General features: G+C 42.8%; 2 protein-coding genes across 5 annotated transcripts; both read left to right on the top strand.

Moving 5' to 3' along the window:
• The first annotated feature begins 26 nt into the window (after positions 1–26).
• Positions 27–9933, top strand: natd1 (protein NATD1). 2 transcript variants are annotated; one of them, XM_066690280.1, is made up of 4 exons: positions 27–269; positions 2038–2156; positions 5869–5933; positions 9664–9933. In XM_066690280.1, exons 1-4 carry the CDS (start codon positions 173–175, stop codon positions 9743–9745), a joined length of 363 nt encoding a protein of 120 aa, XP_066546377.1. In that variant the 5' UTR covers positions 27–172; the 3' UTR covers positions 9746–9933. The 2 variants fall into 2 exon arrangements, with proteins under 2 accessions (XP_066546377.1, XP_066546378.1); XM_066690281.1 differs by lacking the exon at positions 9664–9933 and having other exon boundaries at positions 28–269; positions 5869–6060.
• Positions 9934–12203: 2270 nt separating this feature from the next.
• On the top strand, positions 12204–16170 carry tmem11 (transmembrane protein 11). Of its 3 annotated transcripts, none has more exons than XM_066690277.1 (3): positions 12209–12309; positions 14485–14562; positions 15202–16170. In XM_066690277.1, exons 1-3 carry the CDS (start codon positions 12263–12265, stop codon positions 15716–15718), a joined length of 642 nt encoding a protein of 213 aa, XP_066546374.1. In that variant the 5' UTR covers positions 12209–12262; the 3' UTR covers positions 15719–16170. The 3 variants fall into 3 exon arrangements, with proteins under 3 accessions (XP_066546376.1, XP_066546374.1, XP_066546375.1); XM_066690278.1 differs by having other exon boundaries at positions 12223–12309; positions 14488–14562; XM_066690279.1 differs by lacking the exon at positions 14485–14562 and having other exon boundaries at positions 12204–12309.
• The last annotated feature ends 5267 nt before the right edge of the window (positions 16171–21437 follow it).

Here is a 21437-nt window from a genome sequence, read left to right as displayed (position 1 = left end):
CCCCCTATTGGCCCCCGCCGGCCACGTGTTCTTACAGCTGATTTCCTGGGGCTGGAGAGTGTGTTGTGCTCTGCTCTCTGTCAGCTTTACGGGATCATGAATCCTCCTCGCCGCAATTTACCCACCTTCCTAGCCCACTGACTACCAATCCGCGATTTTTTTGGCACACAATATGGCCCAGGCAGCGCAGATTAACGTCCTCGATCTCAACTGTCCCATCAAGGTGGAGCACGACCGAAAGCGGAGGCAATTCACTGTTAGATTAAACGGTAAAGTACACAGATCGTGATTTAAACCCCCATCTCCTGCGGTGTGTGTGTGTGTGTTTTTTCCTCCACCCCCCTCCTGTTCTTCCCCACCTTTTGTTTTCCCCCAATCCTCCCGGCAATCGGAGGACTGTCCTGCTTTAGCGCACCCATTGCTGGGGGTTTGTCTTCTGTCCCCGACGTGCTTTTTTTTTGTCTTGCTAAAAACATTTGCATCGTGTTGTCGTGGGGAGGCGAGGGAAAGTTAAACAAAATGTGTGTTTGCATTTCTCTGTATTTTGCAACGTCTTTGCATCGGGGTCGAGGTTTGCTTAAGTTGCTCTGCAGTTTTGTATCCGTATGTGTTGTCCTACATGTTGTTGTTTGTCACATTTCCTGGTCCCCTGCTCTTTAATTTGACACCCCCGCCCCATCGCAGTAGACGATGACGTGAAGAAAGAAACGCACAAACCTCGAGTTGTGTGCTGGTCGTAGCCCTGTTTGTAACTTAAAATCAAAAATAAGACCCAAACAACGACAAAGATGGACACCTGTAAATCAGGAGACGTAGTCGGGTCGATGCTGATGTCAAGGAAAGTGGGCCTCGACAAACTAATCCGAAACGCCTGCCATCCCAGATTAAAAATGAATCTGATAGAGCTACTTTGTTTCTGTTTTTGTGGTGGCACGGAGAGCCGGGGGGGACATTCCGCGACTGCTGTGCGAAAAGGCGAAGTCTTTGAAAGTTTGATACCAGCGCCAGGCTATAGGAAATACACAAATACTTTAAAGCTCAGTGGAAAGCTGTTCGTCTTCATAAAGAGACGTCTGCGTTGGGATTAGCAGTAAAGGTGATGTAATAAATAATGTCAACGATATGTGCACCCTTTAAAACAATGCAAGTCTTAAAATAGGAAATGAGATGCCACCGTTTCAATGGGATTCCCCCTTCAGCTTTTCCTAGCAGTTCGTTCACCTCCCTAGCTCGATGTGTTTTTCTCTTTATGCAGAAGACTACATGTAACACACTTCCATTCTTACTTCTTACTTGACACTGATACCATCCTCATTATACCTGTCATTCAATGCAGATTGAACCCTTTCAATCATACAGAAATGTTTATTTACATGCACAGATTATCATTATTCGCCAGCATGGAAAAAGCAAACCGGCTTCTGTGATTGTAGGTATTGCAATTGCAGATTATTAAGGACACAGACAGCAAATCCATTGTGTGGCTGAGATGAGATGAGAGCAGCAATCCTAGTCCTGGGGGTTGCAGCCCATCTTGGGCGTTATCTTAGTGTGTGGAAGTCTTGGGAGATGGCTTTACTGGGAAGCTGTCGCAGGGATAAATCAATGGTAACGTACATGTCTGATGGCAGAGCTGTGATGGCCTGACTGTTTTTGTTGGCGTTGTCAGGAGGTGTGCACTGGGCCACGGTCTTTCAAAATAATACCATCCCCTCTAGAAGGTGACCACAGGCAAAAACCCCTCTCAAAAAATGTATACAAGAATAAATGACAGTCCCTTGACATACTGTTAGCTGTTGCCCTCTGATTTCCTAAATTGCAACCCACATCGGACAGTCACGTTTGCCACGACCACCTTTGCAATCTGGGAGTGTGGGGCACTCACAGCCAAACTAGCGAGAAAGTAAAGTGTCCTAATCTAATCGTTTTTAGCCAGAGCCTCAGTGAGTCTGGATTCTAAGCTAATGAACTCGGGAAGATGCGTGCTAGTCTCATCATGTCTGCGCTATGTCTGATGTCATGTCTCTTTGCCTCAAGGCTCCCACGACCGAGCGGTGCTACTGTACGAGTATGTGGGGAAGAGGACGGTTGACCTGCAGCACACAGAGGTTCCCGATGCCTACAGAGGGAGGGGGATCGCTAAACATCTGGCAAAGGTACACGATTCTGCATCTTGTGGAACGGTTTACAAGCCTGCTTTATATTTCCATTGAAGGAAAACACACAGCGATCTCAGTGAGACTAATATTACTGAAAGAGATGAAAAATATGAATGGCAAAAAGGGAAGGTAACCTAGTTCTGTTATGTCTGCACCAAACAAGAATTTAAAATACCATCAGGAATGCACCATTTATCTTCAACAGTGTTCCTGTGTGTTCGGCTACATTCTGAAGATATGTGTCTGTGTCTGAAACGCACTTCTTCTGCATTAATATCGTTCGTTTCATATGATGGTTTTAATAATTATAACTGTATGTCAAATAAACTATTTGCAACCAGAGCTAGTATACGTGGAAATGAATGACCAAGCCTGAAATCTCTTTCAGCTCAATGACATTAACTTTAAAACGAGGGCCACTTTTGCCCACTGTATACCCACTGAAATTACAATTAAAAAAAAAAAAAACATTTATAATGAAGGTGAAAATGCAATGCATCAGCAAACACTTCAGCTGCACAGAATTTAAAGCCCAAGAGATTTGTTTGTAGCATAAACATGTCTGAGCATATTCCACTCATAACAAGTCTTAATAAGTGCCAGTGACATCACCCCCAATACAATCGTGGATCGCATAGAAAAATCAAGTCGTATCTCCAGCAAAGTTACTTAATCTTAAACTTTTTCTGGGGTTTTTGTAGGCATTTCAAAAACCTCTTTCCAATTTGCAAGTGAACCAAAATCGAAGTCTGCATATGAATGCAACATTCCTTGAACAAAAACAATTATTTAAAGATTTTAAATATAACCCCTGTTAAATTGTACAAAACATCGGCGCTTTCTCTTAACATGTACAGATCTATGAAATTCAGCAGTGTGAGGCAATCATGAAACAGTTCCTCAGAGGGGCCAACTCTTGGAGACAGAAGCATTTATCAGAGAGTGCAGGCTTTACCCACGAGTGGTTTAACATTCCTGAGCCCGGCTGGCAGGAGCTACAGGAGCTGACCACTGGCATGCAACACAGAGCAAAACTGCAGGCTTCCAGAGCTAAGAGCAGCCAGGAGTTTGCACAGTGCCTTAACAAGAAATAAACTTTGCTGGCCAACTTAGAACATGCAAAAATCTGAGTTAAATGGAGACTTAGGGTAGGGTTTTGGGTATATATATTGCAGCAGTAGTCTTTTCTGTGTTTATGCATCCTGTCCTATTCTGACAGCTTTCAAAACAAAATCCATTGTTAATGAAAATATTTAGAGCCCATTTTAAATGGGGCAAGCGTACACATTTTCAGACCCTAATTTTTCCACTCAGTAGAGAAAAAGAAAATGAAATGCTCACAAAAATGCTTTTTCAATGCAGCTGAATGACATGCAACTCTAAAATACCCGCAGAACTGAAGTCCCACAGGAGAAGCAACAGCATATATATTAAAGTTGGCCAAAATAAACAATCGAATAGCTCAAGCCAGTAAAATATATATTTTTTTCTTGCCTTAAATGGAATAATTTCACTTGTGCTCTCTGCTGAAGATGCTTGTTTTAGCTGAGGAATGTTTAGACTTCTCCCCAGTATCAGGGCTTTGGGGAAGACATCTGTCTTTATCAGCGTCTCAAAGGGAGGACACTGTGTTTGTAATGTTTCTCTTATCAGGAGTTGCTCAAGTGCTGCTGCTAATGACTTCCCTGTGCACTGCAGTAACTGTACATTTGAGTGTTGGAGCCAAAGCAGAGCCGATACGAGGCATTACCAGGAAGGAATACCTGTGGTATTGGCACGAATGACGTCCGGAACTTGGAAGGTCCGGCATGGTCATCAAACTCAATTTTCCCAGCAGCATTCAAGTTGGCTTGAAAATAAACTGCACGGTGGAAAAAACAGCATTCGGTTTTCTTGTCTTCCTGGAAGCCAGGGAATTCGTACTTAATACAAACATTGATGCAGGGCCTTGTCTTGACAACACAGTGTTTATTTGGTAACGTAACCACTAGATGTGCCAGTTTAGAAGTGTAAGATTTCCCTTTTTTATGTCAACAAAAGAATAATAATAGAATTCATTTGAAGGAGCAGAATCTTACAGAATATTCAACATTTTCCTTTGTGATATATATTTTTTCCCTCCATGTATCGAACTACACTAGGGGATAAATGCGACTCGATATGCCAGTCCTCCACTGCACAGTACAATCAGCATGCTGTAGCAATACTCCCAAATCCACAACAAGGCTTGCCAGTCTTTGTATATTACTGTTCAGATGAGAAATATGTCTGTTTATTTCCATAGCTGAAATAAGGCCTTTAAATTATTGATGGCCTGTCTTCTGCATTTGTTATTGTGGAAGATGCAGTTAGGAACGCTCTGGCATAGGCAGTAAAGAGATTTGAACAAGGGATCCAGCCCTGGGATCCGAGCTCCGTGGGAATACGTCTGATGGACATAAGGATATTTTCCCGTCTTACATTGTGTGATTTCTGTCGCAAAATTATTGTGGTCACCTAACCCTAACAAAATTGACTTTATCTCATGAACACAAGATTTATCTTGCTATCTTGATCGTACAAGTCATTATCTTGTGCTAACCATCTTATGATAGTTACTGTACTCACTTGTTTATCTCATGATCACGACATAAACGAGTGAGTACAGTAATTAATCATAAGACAAGACCATGGCCTCAACAGGCCACCGTACATAACAGAAACGAAACCCAGTGAACTAAAAGACAGGCACATGCAGGTATTTGTTCAGAAGGTTTTTAGGAAAATAACCTCTGAAGAGAAAGGTTTATGATGTTTACATTTAAAAATCACTTACAATTGGAGTCCTTTTCTTATCATTTGGGAAGTGAGCAAAGTGTTATTTTGATAGATTTAAAATTGAATAACTCTAGAAATAAGCTATCGAAGTGGATTGGTATGAAGTGTTTAACTGGCCTCAGACTTCATTTACCTGTTGTTCTAGCCATTGAAACTTTGGATCGAGGCTAATTTTCCTTCAGCTATCAATGGACTAGTCAGAATTTAAAGACTGGTTTCTGTGCTAAATTGCTCATGTTTTTGTTTTAGTTCTGCATCCGTGTAATAACTCTCACAGGATCTCTTAATGGACAATCCAGGGTTCTGTGACAATCTGGCAAGAATTAAAGAGGGACGGGGGCTCGGTTAAATTATCTGCTCTGTGTAATGTGGAAAGAAAAACAGGCCAGTTCTCCGCAGTTCACTTCATTTTCTTCTGACTGCAATGAAACGAAAACCGTGCAGAGAAATCTGGAGAGAGAGAATCGGAGAAAGGGAGGGTTTCTTGCCTCTAATGTTTAGATTGATTCATAATCTTCATTCTGCTTCACACTTCACTATCGTCCGGCTCGGCGTGATCCTGTGCCGAGAGTGTGAGAATGACAGTGTATCTTTCCTGTGTGTCTCAAGCCTGATTTATTTCAGGTCTCGTTTATCGGGCCTCGGGATCCACATGGTTTTAGCTGTGGATTAATGCTGCTGCTACTGGAAATTAGTGTCGGTTTGTCATCGGTGCTAATAGAGGAGTGTGCATCTTGTTAGTGTGGAACAGATTTAGAGCATTTAGGTGTCAGGACAATGCATCCCTGTCCCGGCATTTACTGACAAATCATATTTTTATGAAACGCGGGTTGCATTTCCTATAAAATACAACCCCTGAGCACTCTTGCTTCTTCTTCCGCTCTCTGTCTAGGCGGCCATGGATTTCGTGGTTGAAGAGGACCTGAAGGCCCACCTGACTTGCTGGTACATCCAGAAGTATGTGAAGGAGAATCCACAGCCTCAGTACCTGGAACGCATCTTGCACTGACACCGAATCGATGGAGACGGGGAGATGAAGGGAGGAGGAGAGAAGGGGGCTCTATGTTGCTGGAGGATAGGGAGAGCTGGGTGGGGGGCAGAGGGAGAGTGTTAGTGGGGGGGTGGGGGGGGTACAGTTGTGAGGGTTGTGTGGCATCCAGGAGCACAGGGACTCCCCAGACTCTATTTGCAGCTGTGTGTCTTGAGTTGTGCTTGCACCTGCACGCGTCGGAGAGCTGAGACCAATGACAGACGCTGACGGGCCCAGCCCAGAGGAGCCAATCTGGACAACATTTATTCGTCAGGGAAGCACTTCATCCCAGGAAGGCCTTTTTCAACCCCAGCCGTTGCTCCACGGTGCACATGTTGTTTTTGCCCCGGCCCAGGTCTCAGAATCACAGGGTGTTTGTATGTGACCGCGTTTCACCGGGGGGATGTGACGAGACGTTTCCCAGCATCCCAGGGAGTCCAGGGAGCTTCTGAAATGGGCTGGACGGCGAGGAGGGCAGTTTCCGATGCCGCACGCCTTGTCTGCCGCTTGACAAGACAGGCAAGGAAGTTATCCAAGTTCTGCCCAGCCGAAATGACCAGGGTCTAGTAGTGAGACATCTGGACGCCTTCGTTTCCATGCCAGGAGATGCTGCCATTGGAGAACGGACGAAAATCATATTCAGGACTTTGTTTTGTTTTCTTTGGTCTGTTTGTATTCAGTTGCTAAATGTATTCAGGGTGCATTGTGGATACCCATCGGCCCAGGAATCTGTTTTGACCAATAAGACCAGACGGGCCCAGCTGAGTGGAGTGGAGTGGAGTGGAGTGGCCCATGTCTGTCTTGAGCGTTTAAATAATCTTTTAGGAACGGTCAGCCTCTTTTGATACAAGTTTGAATCGTAAAGTAAGTAAAGGTCATCACCTGCATGACCATTATTATGCTGTTACATGAAAAAAAAAAAAAAATCTGTGTAGGACATCTGTATAGATGTTAGAAATTATGGTTATCATCCCAACAGAATAAGCAGAGACCTAGTGCGGGTATACTGTAAGTTGGTTGAATTTAAAGGGCAATATTATAGGATTTTATAATCTCACTGAAGAGGAAAACCGCACTCCAGCCGCCAGTGAAGCTGCCACCGATTCCTCATCTTTGAAGCCTATCGAAATTTTGTTATTATTTTTATAAATCTATATAAAGGCTGTTTTTATGTACTATTAATAGTTAGAACTATCGTATATGTTTCCACCCCAGTAATATCTTCTTCCTGTATATTCACTGTATTCTGAAGATGTAGCAGGTCAACCCACCGCTAATAAAGGGTTTCGGCAAATCTTTAAAATATCACTCTCTCCGAAGAGCAAGGGGGTACAGTAGACTCTCTATGGCACAACTGAAAGATATGTGAACAGCTTTCTTTCCCAACTCCTGAACTCCCCCACCACAAAAAAAAAAACTAACACCACTAAAAAACTCTTCTGGGCAACAGTATTAATACAGAGGAAGCTAAGCCAGAACGTTGCTGTACATCAGGATAGAAGCCATTTCACGCTTTCTAGGAAGTGAAGTATCTAGGGCAGGGACCCAAAAAGCAGGCTATAATCGACTCCATGCTTGTATATAGCGTCATTGGAAAACTTAATAACACAGTTCTACTCCTGCATTGAATTTCACTCCTAAGATTGCAAAGAAAGCCGCAGAGAGAGAAGTGGACAGGAGTCTGCATAGCCAACTGTAAAGTTAACCAGCTTTTTATACATCTATAAATCTACGACAGGGAATTGCACGTACCTAAATCCTAATAACTCCTTTACAAAACCATAAATGTCAGTACTGCAGATCCTTAGTTCCTTACAAATGTGCACAATGCGAGTTGGGAAAAATACACAAGGTCATGGTCAACTGCTGTCCCCAGGGAAGTTATTATTTAGAAGGGCAAGTGACCTTCCGCTGATAAGTAGTAAAGGCAGTTGGATTTGACAACCGCTTTTCTTTTAAACTACGCAATACTGATAAACTCCTGCTTCTTATCTCGCTGACCTTTTTGCTTCCTTGGTAAAGCAAGACAAACTTCCTGAACTGGTACTGCAATTAGTGCATTACAGAAGATATCACAGTGTGTGTAATAAAATTGGGGGGGTAGACAGATATTTTCTTAGTTTGAAAAGGAACCTGTGGTTTCTCTGTGTGTCTGTAACGGATATGAATCCCAAGTTGTTATTATTACCATTATATTCAGCCAATCACTCAGTTCAGCCCAGCCAGAGGAAAAAGACAAAGCAGACCATGAGGACTGCGCTAGATACAGTCATTTACTGCCATTATCCTCTGTGCATTTAAAAAAAGATACATATATCACTTCATATAATTTGTAGAGTGCCCTCCGCATTTGAACGCACAACATTATTGATAGGTTTTGTTAGGGTTTTCTGAGACCACAGAATAAACGGAGCAAACGAGATGTTTCAGATTATCTTTGTCGATGTCAGCTTCAGGTCACGTTCTTTTCAGTTTACCTTCAGTACTATAAAGGAATGTATGTAACTGGCACACAGACCATAAATGGACAGATAAAAGGAGATTGATAGTATCTGTGTTTGGGGACCCTATAGCAGGGTCTGTCTGCATTCCAGGATTAGTAACAAAACATAAAAATAGAAAATGAAACCAAAGTATTTTTCCTGCAACTGCATTTCCCATCGACATCTGTCCTGACACACATAATAAAACACTGGGGAGAGTGCTGCTTTAATTATTTAAATGGCCCTGGTTCTTCCCATTCATTATGACTCAGGTTCAAGAATGAAATCAGTCATTTATAATTATTCATTCAACATGTCATTTTTCTCCCGGTCGTTGACTTTGATTTCTCTGCTTTCTGTAATCCATGTGTGAAGAACGTGCAAAGCAGGAGTAACCTGGAAGGCGATTCCCTCTGATCAAATGGGAAGCATGAAATTGGATTGAATCACCCCCATACACACACACACACACACAATTTTCTAGCCAAGCCACACTGCATAATATTCCTTCCCACTCTCTGGTAATTTTGGTAAATTGAGCAAAGATACTCATGTGCAGCTGGAGGGTGAGAAGAGCAGATGAGAAGGAAAAAAAAACACCTCTTACTGTGACCATTTCTATTTTTGAAGCCAGTATATTAGCATTTTATTTGAGACATCAGATCTGAAAGAATTTTCTGATATACATTTGTACAGGTTTTGAATCATATTAAAGTTTTAAAGCAAATACCCGTCGGTTCTCACTCTGCAAAGGAGTTAATAGGGATGAGCTAGTGGAACAAAAATGCAGTTTTAACAAGTTTCAACCTCAGATGTGTGATGTGTGTGTATCAACTAAAAGCCATTTGTTAGGAAGCAACAAATATCCATGATATTCAGTACATGTAGTAGCGAAAACAGTTCAGGTTGGACAGCTTAGAGCATATTATTGAGTATATTTGTGTCTGTATTAGCGAACACCAGCACTGAATTAAATATTTACTTTTTTTTTCTGTCCATTCCCTGTCAATATTTTCCAATTGGGGTTTAATGTGTTTTGGGAGTAAACAGCCAGGATTGTTGTAATATGATTAACAGAACGTAGTATCTGCAATGCGACTGTGTGAAACATACCTGTCAGTTCTTGAAGACTACTTTGGTGTCTCTTCATGTATGAATTGTCCTCTTGTTTCAGCATGAAGAGAACCTGGAAAACAACAAGGAACACTTGTAGCCAATTCACAAGAGAGGGAATATTGTCTGCTGCTCCACTGTGAATACCACTGGCATTGCTGTGTGCTCGCTCTGTCAGGAGTGTCCGTACTTCATTAAATGGTTGTTTTCCTTCTATTTATGATGTGCCTTTACAACTCAGGACTGGTTATATTAATGCTGTAAATTGAGCTTGTCCTTCTCAGAATCACAGAATTCATAGTAAATGTGAATAAACACAAGTTTTTCTGTTTGTTGAGGTGTATTATTTGTGTGTATGACTGCTCTGACATCTCATTGAGCTTTCTGTTTAAAATTTAATCCTCGAAAAACCACATACTGCATGTTTTCATGTTTTCTTTCTTTTCATACGTCCCAATCCGTCCTAAGCAAAGAACAGTGTGCTTTTCTTCTGTAAGCTACAGCCACCAAAACGACTGCCATTTTCTCACAGAGGGTTCGCTTCTTCTCTGAGCACAGGGACAGTCTACCATTAACTGCCTTACTGGCCTACTTGCAGTTATCTGGGAGCCACTGAACTAGAAGATCTGCAACCCAACAGTTTTCCTAATTAAACAAGGATGTTGAGCTCTGTTCCTACTGTACAATGCCCGTCCCAGCGAGAATGAATGCTCCATTGACATGGCTGTGTAGTTACCCTACATTCCTTGATATATTTCAAAGGAGAAACAGGACAGACCCAAAGAACACATTAGAGACTATAACAGCCACATAAAATATGACTGCGTCCTCTGTTTTCGTTATAAATAATTCCACACTTCCATCGAAGTTGTGAGCTTAAGCTGCTCGAAACCATGATACAGTGTTACTGGATGGCCTCTTTATGGGTGCAGATGCAAATAACAAAAAAAATGCTGCAGGGCTGTGAAGCGAGATCCAGACCTGAACGGAGAAATACAGTGTCTTGCCTCTGCAGCTCCATTGTCATTTCGGCACGGGGCAGCTGGAAAGGGGCCCAGTCCTAGCACAGCCCCCTGTTGTCAAATAATGCCAGGCTATCCGTCTGCATTGTCCCGCTATGACTGAGTGCTGAATAGACTCCGTTAATCTACAGGGGAGACATTTACGAGGATTGTCAGGAGGCCGAAGTGGAGATTCATAGGGGATGTGGGGGGGTCCGAGGGCTCACAGCCACAGAGCATGTATTATCTCCCCCAGCCCTCCCTCGTGCCTTTCTATTGGAGCCGTTGAAAAGATGGGTATAGATTGCCTGCAGCACTGTCATGTACAGTCTCCCACAATGGATGGCTTTTCCATTACAGCATGCCACCCGGTCTTCCACAACACTTCATACAGCCTTGTCATCACCGCCTGACCCCTGCTCATGGTGTCATCTTCTTTAGTTCGCTACACACTTTAACACCTGTGGCTCGGCGTGAGCAGAGGCCTGTTTCAGTGGCCCTTCGGGTGCACAGTAGCCAATTGTTATGTCTAATGGAATATTTCACTTCATAACATCATTCCCCCTCTCCTTTCCAGGGAATCTAGTGGTTTTTTTTTATTCCCGTCAATTTTCACTTTGGCTTCTGCTGTGGTTGGAAATGAGTGTGTGTCTGAAGTGAGCCCTAATTTTCCTTTATGAAGTCCAGATTATTTTTATTTTATAAATGTTTGTTTTCATGAATATAATCACACATACCTGCCCTACAAATAACACACATCTCCTCATTGTCTGCCCCTGTATTTATTTCTGACCACCATGCGCACACCAGAAATATCCCAGTGACGTCAGATTCAATATTTGCTCACTGAGCTCACTGTTGAGTGAGACCTATAGGAAGGCATGCAGTGGTGCAGATATAGAGAGGGCATAATGCACAGACAGTAAAATTACCTTATAATGTACTTAAAAGCAATGGTTAATTCCAATGGGGGGATCTAATTGAACACAGACATTGAACCACAACTATTTTAATTTAGAAACCTGAACGTGTGAACGATTGTACTAGAAAACGATGCCAGTGAGTGGGTAGGCTGTTGTGACTTTCTTCCTCTCTTGCAAAAAAGACACTAATCTACTAAACTGTCACGCAATACTCAACTCCTACAAAGGCAGCAACCTCATTGTATACACATATAAAGTATCTTAATAAGAATACATGAATACTATATAACATTATAATATTAAAGTATAGTACCCTGTAGTTCAAACTATATTAAGATACTTCAAAATGCATGAATCATTTACATTAAATACTTTTTTAAATTAGCTAAACGTTTATTTAATTCAATTCCAGTGTGAATTGTCCTAAGCAGAGCCCCATAGTGTTGTCCTTGCCTTCGATTGGCCACTGCAGCTTTCGCGACACCGGCAGTGGGAAATGTAGTCTGTTTTCCGTCCCGACCGGCCAACTTTCCTCATGGTAAACTCGCCGAGTTGCACGCAGCTTTTCCCGTGAACGTGTCCGTAAAGAGACAGAGCCCCCCGGGTCGATGGGGGTCGTAGTTCCCAGTGAAACACCTTCAAGCGTACCACGGGAAGCGGGCGCCGGGCAGAAAACTACATCTCCCGTGATGCACCGCTGCACGTTGTGACAGCAGCAGTGTGTTGAGTCTCCAAGATGGCGGCGTGGGGAAGGAGGCGCGGTGTCCCAGTCAACAGGGAGAGGTCAGTGCTACTTTATTTGAACCGTCGAGCGGAGTTTAAACTCCTCAACTCAGCCCCGGCGACGGTGCTGCTCTCCCGGCGCTCTCTCGTCCCTGAGGGGCCCGGGGATGTGTCCGTTGTTGTCGTCAGTTGGCCATATCCGTCCATTTGTGTGTGTGTGTGTGTGGTCTTGTTTTGGTTATCCCGTGCACGGGATCGCGGTAAAACAGGTTTTAACCTCTAAAAACAAAACCCCGACGATGCACAGAAAATGGTGCACCCTGGACGCTGTATCTTCAGGGGTTTCGTGGGTGTGGAAGAGTCCTTGAACAAAACGCACGGAGGAGTCGCGGTGTAGCTGCAAAGGCAGAGGGGAATGAGGAAAATGGTGGAATACGCCGGAGCGAGTGGGAAATAAATAAATAAATAAATGCATGCAATTGTCTTTTTGCTGTTGTTTGCTCTCGTAGACGTGTCTGACCTGCCGTTTTCTTCGTGGGTTTTGTTCGTCCTCTGACATTGCATGACGAGGATTATTAGGCCGGGTCATTTTCCCGTTTTTTTGCAATGCTCCCATGCACACCTCTGTTTGTAAAGTAGGGAGAACATGTCCTGCAGTTGAAAAGTTTCTCCACAGCCCTCCCCATCAGTCCTGTAGTAATGTACCCACAATTGCACCTCCCTGGAAAGACTACCGTGGGGAAAATTACGCGAAGGCCGCATAACATTTTCTCCTGGTTTTTTTTTTCTCCCAAATGCATCCACCTGCACATAAAGCATCTGCAGCAGTTGAGTCCATGTTATCACGGTGCTAAACACATGCACATGTTCAACATTAGCATATTTTAATGATGCCCGTCTTATTTTCTTGTGTACCCTTCTATGAATGCAAACCCTCCGTGCATAGTTGTTAATCTATATATATCTATATAACATATGGATCTGTTTTGTTTGGCTGTTCTTCACTGGAGCCATTTTGTGCGCTGTCCTCTCTGTCACTTTGACCTGGCTGCTGTAAATAAAGCGGAGACGTGTATTGTCAGGATGAATTATAGATGACCGTCTTGTTCACCTAACACCTGTTACCACTTTCCAAGGCCTTTTCTGGTATTACATTTAGTTTCTCAAAGTGTGAACACCCATACATGTGAGCTGCATGATGTGAACCCATCAATAAAAGCCAAGACACCTTCACTACATACATAACTCAGAATAGGAAACTAGTTGTACGTTTTCCATCTAAAGATCCTAAATTGCAATTCACTTCCATTAAAAGAGTTCTTGCAATATCACATTTCCTACTTAATAGGCTGGAGTCCTACAGTCCAGTTCAAAGTCAGATTTCTATAGCTCTTTTAACTGCTAATGACAGTAATATGTAAAACCATAACTAAGACCTGTGAACATTACTAAGCGCTCTGAGCATTTGTTGTAATATTTTTTGTCCAAGCAGCACAAACTGGCGTCACATACCAGCAGTCCACACAAATTAAGTGCTCTGCTAATCAAGCCCATTTGAAGAAAGCAAGCTGGGAGAGCATGTCATCACTTGCTTAACCTTTTTTGTTGGGTAGATGCATTACATAAATATTATAAATACACGTGGGAGTGCCATAAGTCCAGGTTTCGTCTAATTACACTGATGTATAACAATATGATTCACTTTGCATTGACTTAGGATCGTTTTTTAACCAGCACCTGGAAGCTGTCATCTTTTGTAATTTTGTGGTTCGCGAAAATGGGTTAGGGAGCACCTGTATTGAAGGTGGATCATGTGTGGCTTAATGTTTTAAAGTCTGATTCATGTCAAATACTCTGGGAAAGCATATTGAATAAAATGTGCTTCACCACTAGGTACTGTTGTTGGAAAGTGAGTGGAGAAAAATCAGGTTTGCAGGATTTTTAGCGGCTGGTAGTTGAAGCAATATTTGATGATGGAAATCATTGGTCTAGCTGCCATCTGTTGTTGACTGAGGGTCTGATTCTTGGAGCTTGGCAACAGTGTCAGCCTCTTTAAATAAAATGTGTGAACTAAAGAGCTGTTTTGTCGAATTATTATTTCAATATCCCAGATCTAAACTACTGCACCTTGGAACGTTTTACAAATAGTTTCAGAGTTCCAAACATAAAGTTGTCAAGCAGGGAAATTACTGTAAACTCCCTGATGTTTGAATGTGTGATTTGTCTTTTTTAAAGCAGAAGGGATAGGCCCAAGTCGATCAGGGGGAGAATGCAGTGCGTCCTCCCGGGGTCACAGGGCCAGTCTCCACCAAGGTCAGTTAATGAGATCAAAGGTCATGTACGGACAGAATTGAGCTCGCCTTGTCTTCATGCCTCCGAGACTAGTAAACACAGACGTGAGGTTATTGAGCTTTTTTTTTTTCTTTCTTTATCTCAACCAGCAGAAATAAAAAATGATGTAAGAACATCCTTAATTAGCGTATATCATTCAAATAGTGCTTCGACTACAGATCCACCTTCAATCGCAGATCGTACGTTTCCCGTCCGGTTAAGGGTACAGTACCCACAGCATCGTGAAACCCTGATCAACGACAGAAGAATTAAAGAGTGAATGCTGTAGCAGGTCTAAAAATAGACTAAATTCTTACACAAATCGGCACTGTGCTTCCTGCTCTGTATTGTGCAATAGACGACTGACCAGTAAATATGTGCTGCTCTGAGAGAATCAGTGCCTTCACTTGTGCAGCACATGTGGTCAAATTATACTTGGGTTTCCTGTTTTCTGCTCTGCATGCAATATCAACATTGCAAGTGTCCAAATAATGTTTTTCTGTTAAAAGTTTGGCCAGCAGTGCTGTAGAAGTGAGATTCCCTGCCTTGATTTAACGTGTTATTATGCCTCCGAGGCCTAACCGGTTGTCCTCTCATACCCCCGCCCCCTCGCCCTTACAGGGGTGTGATGTCCTCCACAGACTGCTACATCGTGCACGAGATCTACAATGGGGAGAATGCCCAGGACCAGTTCGAGTGGGAGCTGGAGCAGGCCCTGGAGGCCCAGTACAAGTACATCGTGATCGAGCCCACGCGCATCGGGGACGAGACGGCACGCTGGATCGCCGTGGGGAACTGCCTGCACAAGACGGCCGTGCTGTCGGGGGTGTCCTGCCTGCTCACGCCGCTCTCGCTGCCGCTGGAGTACTCACGCTACGTGGCCCTGCCCGCCGGCGCCGTCAGCGTGGCCTGTGCCCTCCTCTACGGCATCTCCTGGCAGTTCGACCCCTGCTGCAAGTACCAAGTGGAGTACGACAGCCAGAAACTGTCCCGCCTGCCGCTGCACACGCTCACCTCCTCCTCGCCCGTGGTGCTCGTGAGGAAGGACGACATCCACAGAAAGAGACTCCACAACACGATAGCGCTAGCCGCCTTGGCCTACTGCGTCAAGAAGGTTTATGAACTTTACGTTGTATGATTTAATAAAACGACGACGAAACAAACGAGACGACCCCCCAAATCCCCCCACCCCCCCAAAAAAAGATCCTAAAAGACAGAATGTTATTCAGCTTTTAGTATTGTTTTGAGACACACAGGTTTCTGAAGGTTGCAGCCCAGAGGGGATATGGTTAAAACTATAGGGGTTTTCTTCTTCCCCCCCCCCACCCCCTTGCTTTTTAAGTAACCTCTCCAGTGCACTGATTGATATGATATATACAGGTTTTCTCCCCTCCCCCCCTCGTTCTCTATACACTAAACTGTGGATTTGAATTGAAGTTGATATCTTGAGGATTCAGATACGAGGAATTGAATGGACAAACTGTTTTAAGTATTAACAAAGGCCTGATATTTTTTCCTAGTAGTTTTATTGTACCCTTTATTGCTGGTCAGAACATCATCACTTCATTAAACATTAGGAAATTTGAAACACTCTCTTTTCTGTATTTTTATTTTTCCCTTTTTGTTTTTTTATCTCCACCTAACCTTTTAAGATTGTTGCTTTAGTTCTGAGAGAGAAAAAGTTTAGAAAGTTCTGGTCGTGTGGAAACCTGAAGTCCTCTGTTGTCGCCCACCAACACGGGTCTTGGGTTCTTCCTCAGATCACCCTGCCGTCTTGATTCTCCCAGACATCAGCTTGCTGCCATCTTGTGTTGCCACTTAACATTCCCATCTACGCACCCTTTGGGATTGTGAATATGATTTCTGATTTGAAACTAGGGGAACATCTCCATATGCCGGTGTTGGAGGGAAGTTCGAGACCTCTTTATCCCAGGCATTGAGAGACTCCAGTAGCCTGCTGGGTGTTAGACCCCCCTCTGTCTTTCACTACTTCATTACTTTATCACTTCAGCTTTTTATTTATGTGCTATGTGGTGGAGCCCTTCTCTGACCGGTCTTTAGCAGGAGGTGGATGTGACCCTCCACAACCAGACTCCGCCCACTCTTGCTTTGTCCTTATGATGTCTCTTCCAAGCGGAATGGTCCCCATGGAAAGGACTAATTCTTGTTTATTTTTCCTTCTCGATTCAGGACATGACACACCCTTCTGCAGCAGGATTATTCTTAAATTAAAGCCAGTAAATACAAATAAGTGAGACAGCGGCCTAAAAGCATTTTTGAAATTCGGTTGTACAGTCATGCCTGAATAGTACTAGCGGAGTTGGTCTCTTACATGTGCCGTGCAAACATCGACAGGAGCTCCAGTACCTGTTTGTACAGATACTGGAGCCACCAGGATTATTCTGTATATATCTCACCATAAAGACAAAACCATTTCCATTGTCCGTTATTATTTACATATACGCTGCTGGGAGGTATGTGTGTGTTTCCCATTCAGTTCTTTGTCCTCTTAGTGAATAGTTTTTATGAAGTCCTTGTAAAACTGCTGTATAGATATTTCTTGGAGCTTCTGTGTTGGGAAAAGTCCCTGAAATCCCAAGCTGCTCCCGGTGTGCTTTGAAAGAGTGGTGCTCTGGACCTGAATCTGTGTACCAAATATCACCTTTTCTTACAAGTAGCCACTTAACTGTAAGCTTTATTTTTCTATATATTGTAGAATATCTGCTAAGATACTGTACATACGTTTCCTACTCCTTATTTCTTTAAACCGAAGAATAAGATGGAACAAACCTAGTGCCAAAATAAATATTATAAATGTATTTTACTGTTGCATCAAATGCATCATTTTGGAAAAAAAAAAAATATTTAAAAACATGCAACTTAGGAATTAAATGCAAGGAGAAATTGGACCTCTGAGAGAATCCTTATCCCGAGTCTTGAGACTTTGTCGACAATGTTGAGGTCACTGTTCATGTGAGAGTATTTGAACGTCTTGTATGTTGAGCAATAGGGAATGGACTAGAAGCCAATACCAATGATATCTCTCCCATCTCCCACCACAAACACTTATTGACTTCTGTGTTTTTCAGGAAACCTCATTAAGAAGAGAAAAACAACACCGAGGTAAAATGACTAATTCAGATATTTAATTAGTGCTGTCTAATGCTATGGCCACTAAACAAAACAACAAAAGGCTTCATATTTCAATTGGGAGATTGAGAAATTGTATTTTGTATAACAAGGCCAAATCATATCAGAATATTTCATGAAATCCTGAGTCTTGTCCTTCCCTGCCTTGCCTTTCCTCGGTGGTGCTTCCACACCAGAAAAACAAACTGTCAGGTGACAGGCCAGGGGCCTTCAGGAGGGAATTGGATTGCTCATATCCTCTCAAGCCCCTGGCTCAATAACTATCCTAGTTTCCCTACATAAACAACATCTCCCAGAAATGTGGTGTCGAGTGGCCATCTCACCAACCCTGTGACACCCCACATAGGATCTGTGTCTGAAAGATCTATGGCTGGGGAGGGTGTTTCCTGATTAAATTAATTTAGGCTGCTTTGTTCTCAAATCTATACATAGACGTATATTTATCTGAGCAGACAAATATTGGTTATTTGATCATGTATCAGTGATTACCCTATCAAAACAATAATAGCACTGCCTCCTTGGAGGCACATTTTCTTCGTATTAATATTTGTGCGTCGGGTCATATTTAGCGTATTAGTTCCCTGGATGCAAGGTGCTGTGTTGGGCAGCTATCACACCTGAGAAACGGCTTCTGCATCGCTTTAGACTACCATAGCCGGTGTCTAACTTGTGTGACACTAAATACGGGTTATCTTCCTGGGGAGACCAAAGCTACTTATTAAGCTAGGGCTCTGGAAGGAGGCAAATAAGAAATAGTCCCTCTCATTTCGTCCATCACTTGTTAATGTGAGGACAGACGATATGCTAATGCAAAGGATCTAATGATTTGCTTGCTTAAAAAACAGTACATTGTTTTATTAAATGTTCCATTCTCTCCTTATCAAGGACTCTCACTCTCACACACCAGGATGTTGTCAGCAGACACATAACTGGGATTGGGATACATAAATATATACGTGTGAAGAGATTTCAGTGTAGCTGATTTAGACTTGATTTTCCTCTCTTGTTCTGAATGGTTTCCCTGTCAGTTCACTGTGGCAGTTACTGCAGCGTCACCAAGGGACATGTTTAGATAGGATTGACATGGTAAATTCAGGTTTCCTGAAGAAATGAATGCTGTCAATTGTATAGATTTGTTTTCCTCCTTAAATGGCAACTGGAAGTATTAAAAAAAAAAAAACATTTGCTTATTAAAGTAGTTGTAATCTTTTGTCAGCCAGGTGGGAGTGTTTGGTTGCAATGCTTGTGCTGCTGCCCCTTTTTACCTTCCCTTCCACAGTTCATTCTCCTCAACTTAAAAATAATAATATATTTAGGTTATTATAGCGCTAAACATTCCCACATGTAGCTGAGCTGTTTAAGTAACATCTGTCCAGTGCCACAGTAAACGACAGACAGCTGAAGTCTTCCTGTCTGTTTTCAGTGTAATTTCTGGTGCATTGTCTGTCACTCCCCTCAGTTGACTCTCTCTCTCTCTCTCTCTCTCTCTATATATATATATATATATATATATATATACAGCTCTGGAAAAAACTGCGGCCACTTAACATTGATTTCTGAACTTAGAGTGGTCTCATTTTTTTTTCCAGAGCTGTATATATATACATGAGCCTCAGCCTTTTGACCTCTTCTTCCAAAAGAACAATTGATATAAATTTAATTTTTTTTTTCTGAAATACAAAAGCACTTTGATGAATGACTATTCTTAGTCCCTGGACTAGTAGTGGCAATAACCCGTGCCGCCCTTGGGAACAGACAATGCAAAGCACTTCCTGTCGAGTCGGCAGCGTGGCGGGGGGGATCGCCCGGCCCCCCGCAGTGACAGCGCAGTCCATCAGAGCAGACGCTGAGAAGGGAGTGTGACGCACTTCAGCCTTTCACAGATTTGTATTTTTTGTCGGAAGGTTAACTATGAAAAGAAAAAGGTGTGTTACTGAAACAGCTCAAGCAGCGCATGCAGGAGGCCTAATTATATTTTCCTGATCATGTGATTACTGGCAGGACCGGTGACCTCATTGTCTTGATTCTGAAGACACTTGGTTATGTTCGTTTCATTACCCGAGAAACTCGTATAATAGCCTTTTCTGGAGTCTAAAAAAAACTACTTACAAATCTAACCTTTGTGCTCTCAGGCTTTTGTAAATCGCACAAATATTTACATTAATTTATATATATAATATATACACCCAAATATGTTTTATAGCTTATTATATGCCTTAGTTTATAGGAAACTGTACCTATAATCCCATCCTTTCCTCTTGTGTGTGCATACTGTGTAACTCTCGCAACCCAGTGGAATCATATGTAGTTTTAGTGTAATTGTGAACAGAACGATTAAGTAATAGATCAAATTCACCCAGAGTATATTTTTGCAGCAGAATATGACAACAGTCCCGTGCAGCTGTGTTTGTAGTGTTTTTTTAATCCGTATCCCTTCGAGGGGAGAAAACATCATACGGTCCACAGCCTTTTTCTTTTCCTGTGTGGTAGTTGCCCTTTGAAAAGCCTTTGCTGCTGCAGGACTCTTTTAATGACTTTCTAGTAACACCAGCACTAAATCCACCGAATCAGGTAAACCGGTCATTAATGATGCAGCTTACTCTCCAGTTTCATCCATAGCCTGTACTTTTTACGGCTAGTTTTCTGCATCACAATCTCCAGCATTTAGCAGTGCACTCTGAAGATTGTGATCAGGAAATTAAAGGATCATGGACCGTATGTTTGACCTCTTCGAAGAATGAACATCTAAATCAGACCTGGGTTTTGTAACTTCAGGACTGCTGACATTTTCAGACGTGCGAACAGGTGTTTCTCCTTTTCACCACAGGAAGGCCAGTCTCGTCTAAAATTGAAGCCTGAATCGGGCACAGCGTCAGGGAATCCAATGTGAAATCGTTTCAGGAGAAGGAGAAAAGGCAGATTAGGAGCTCTAGGAGTAAAAGGAATTTCGCTCAACCACTTTTCTATTGATGTGCTTATTACATGAAACCTGTCCAAGCACAGCGGCCCGGGGTCCTTGTCTCTCGCTCTTGGTTTGTTCTTTCAGTTTCTTTAAAGGGAAGGATATGCATTGATCTTTATTTTCTCCTCGGTTGCTATTTGTGTCTTTGCGTTTCAAAGGACATAAACATCACCTGACCAGACTCTACATTTGAATGTGTGACAATTTAGTGGTATTGAACACTGCAATAAATATTCTTTATCTCGACATTCATTTCCCTTGTCTGTTTGTCTCTGCTGGTGTGTTTCTTTGCTTCATGCATTTCACTTCGTCAGAATATCAAAATACCTCCGCGTTTCAATTGAAGTAAAAAGAAAATAGCCCAATTAAAGATAAATTGTAAGATCTATTCAACTTCTTACAGTCAAACTTAAATTGAAAGGCATCCATTTGCTTTTTCCCGTTTTGATCACTCTTCTGCCCTTTCATACCGAAACCATGTCTGTCTCCAGCAGACAACAGTGGTTGAGACGACTGAGCTCAGTTGGTACCTGGACGGGAGGCTGAAGGCCGTTCTGGGTGCTGTAGGGGAGGTATCTGTGAACTAGTAGGTGGCAGCCTTTCCTTTGGATCAGAGCGTCCAGGTCAACGCACCAGTCGAGGCGAAACTGCCACCGCGAGAGGAGCTGAGAGTCACTGAGATATGAGCAGGACGGGGCACGTCCACTGTCCACACTGCGGCGCCCACGGCATGTTTCATAAAAGC

The sequence above is a fragment of the Amia ocellicauda genome, chromosome 17 (assembly GCF_036373705.1).
Source record: "Amia ocellicauda isolate fAmiCal2 chromosome 17, fAmiCal2.hap1, whole genome shotgun sequence".
Classification (NCBI taxonomy): Eukaryota; Metazoa; Chordata; class Actinopteri; order Amiiformes; family Amiidae; genus Amia; species Amia ocellicauda.
Note: the sequence above shows the minus strand (reverse complement) of the source record. Positions and strands in the feature narration are given on the sequence as shown.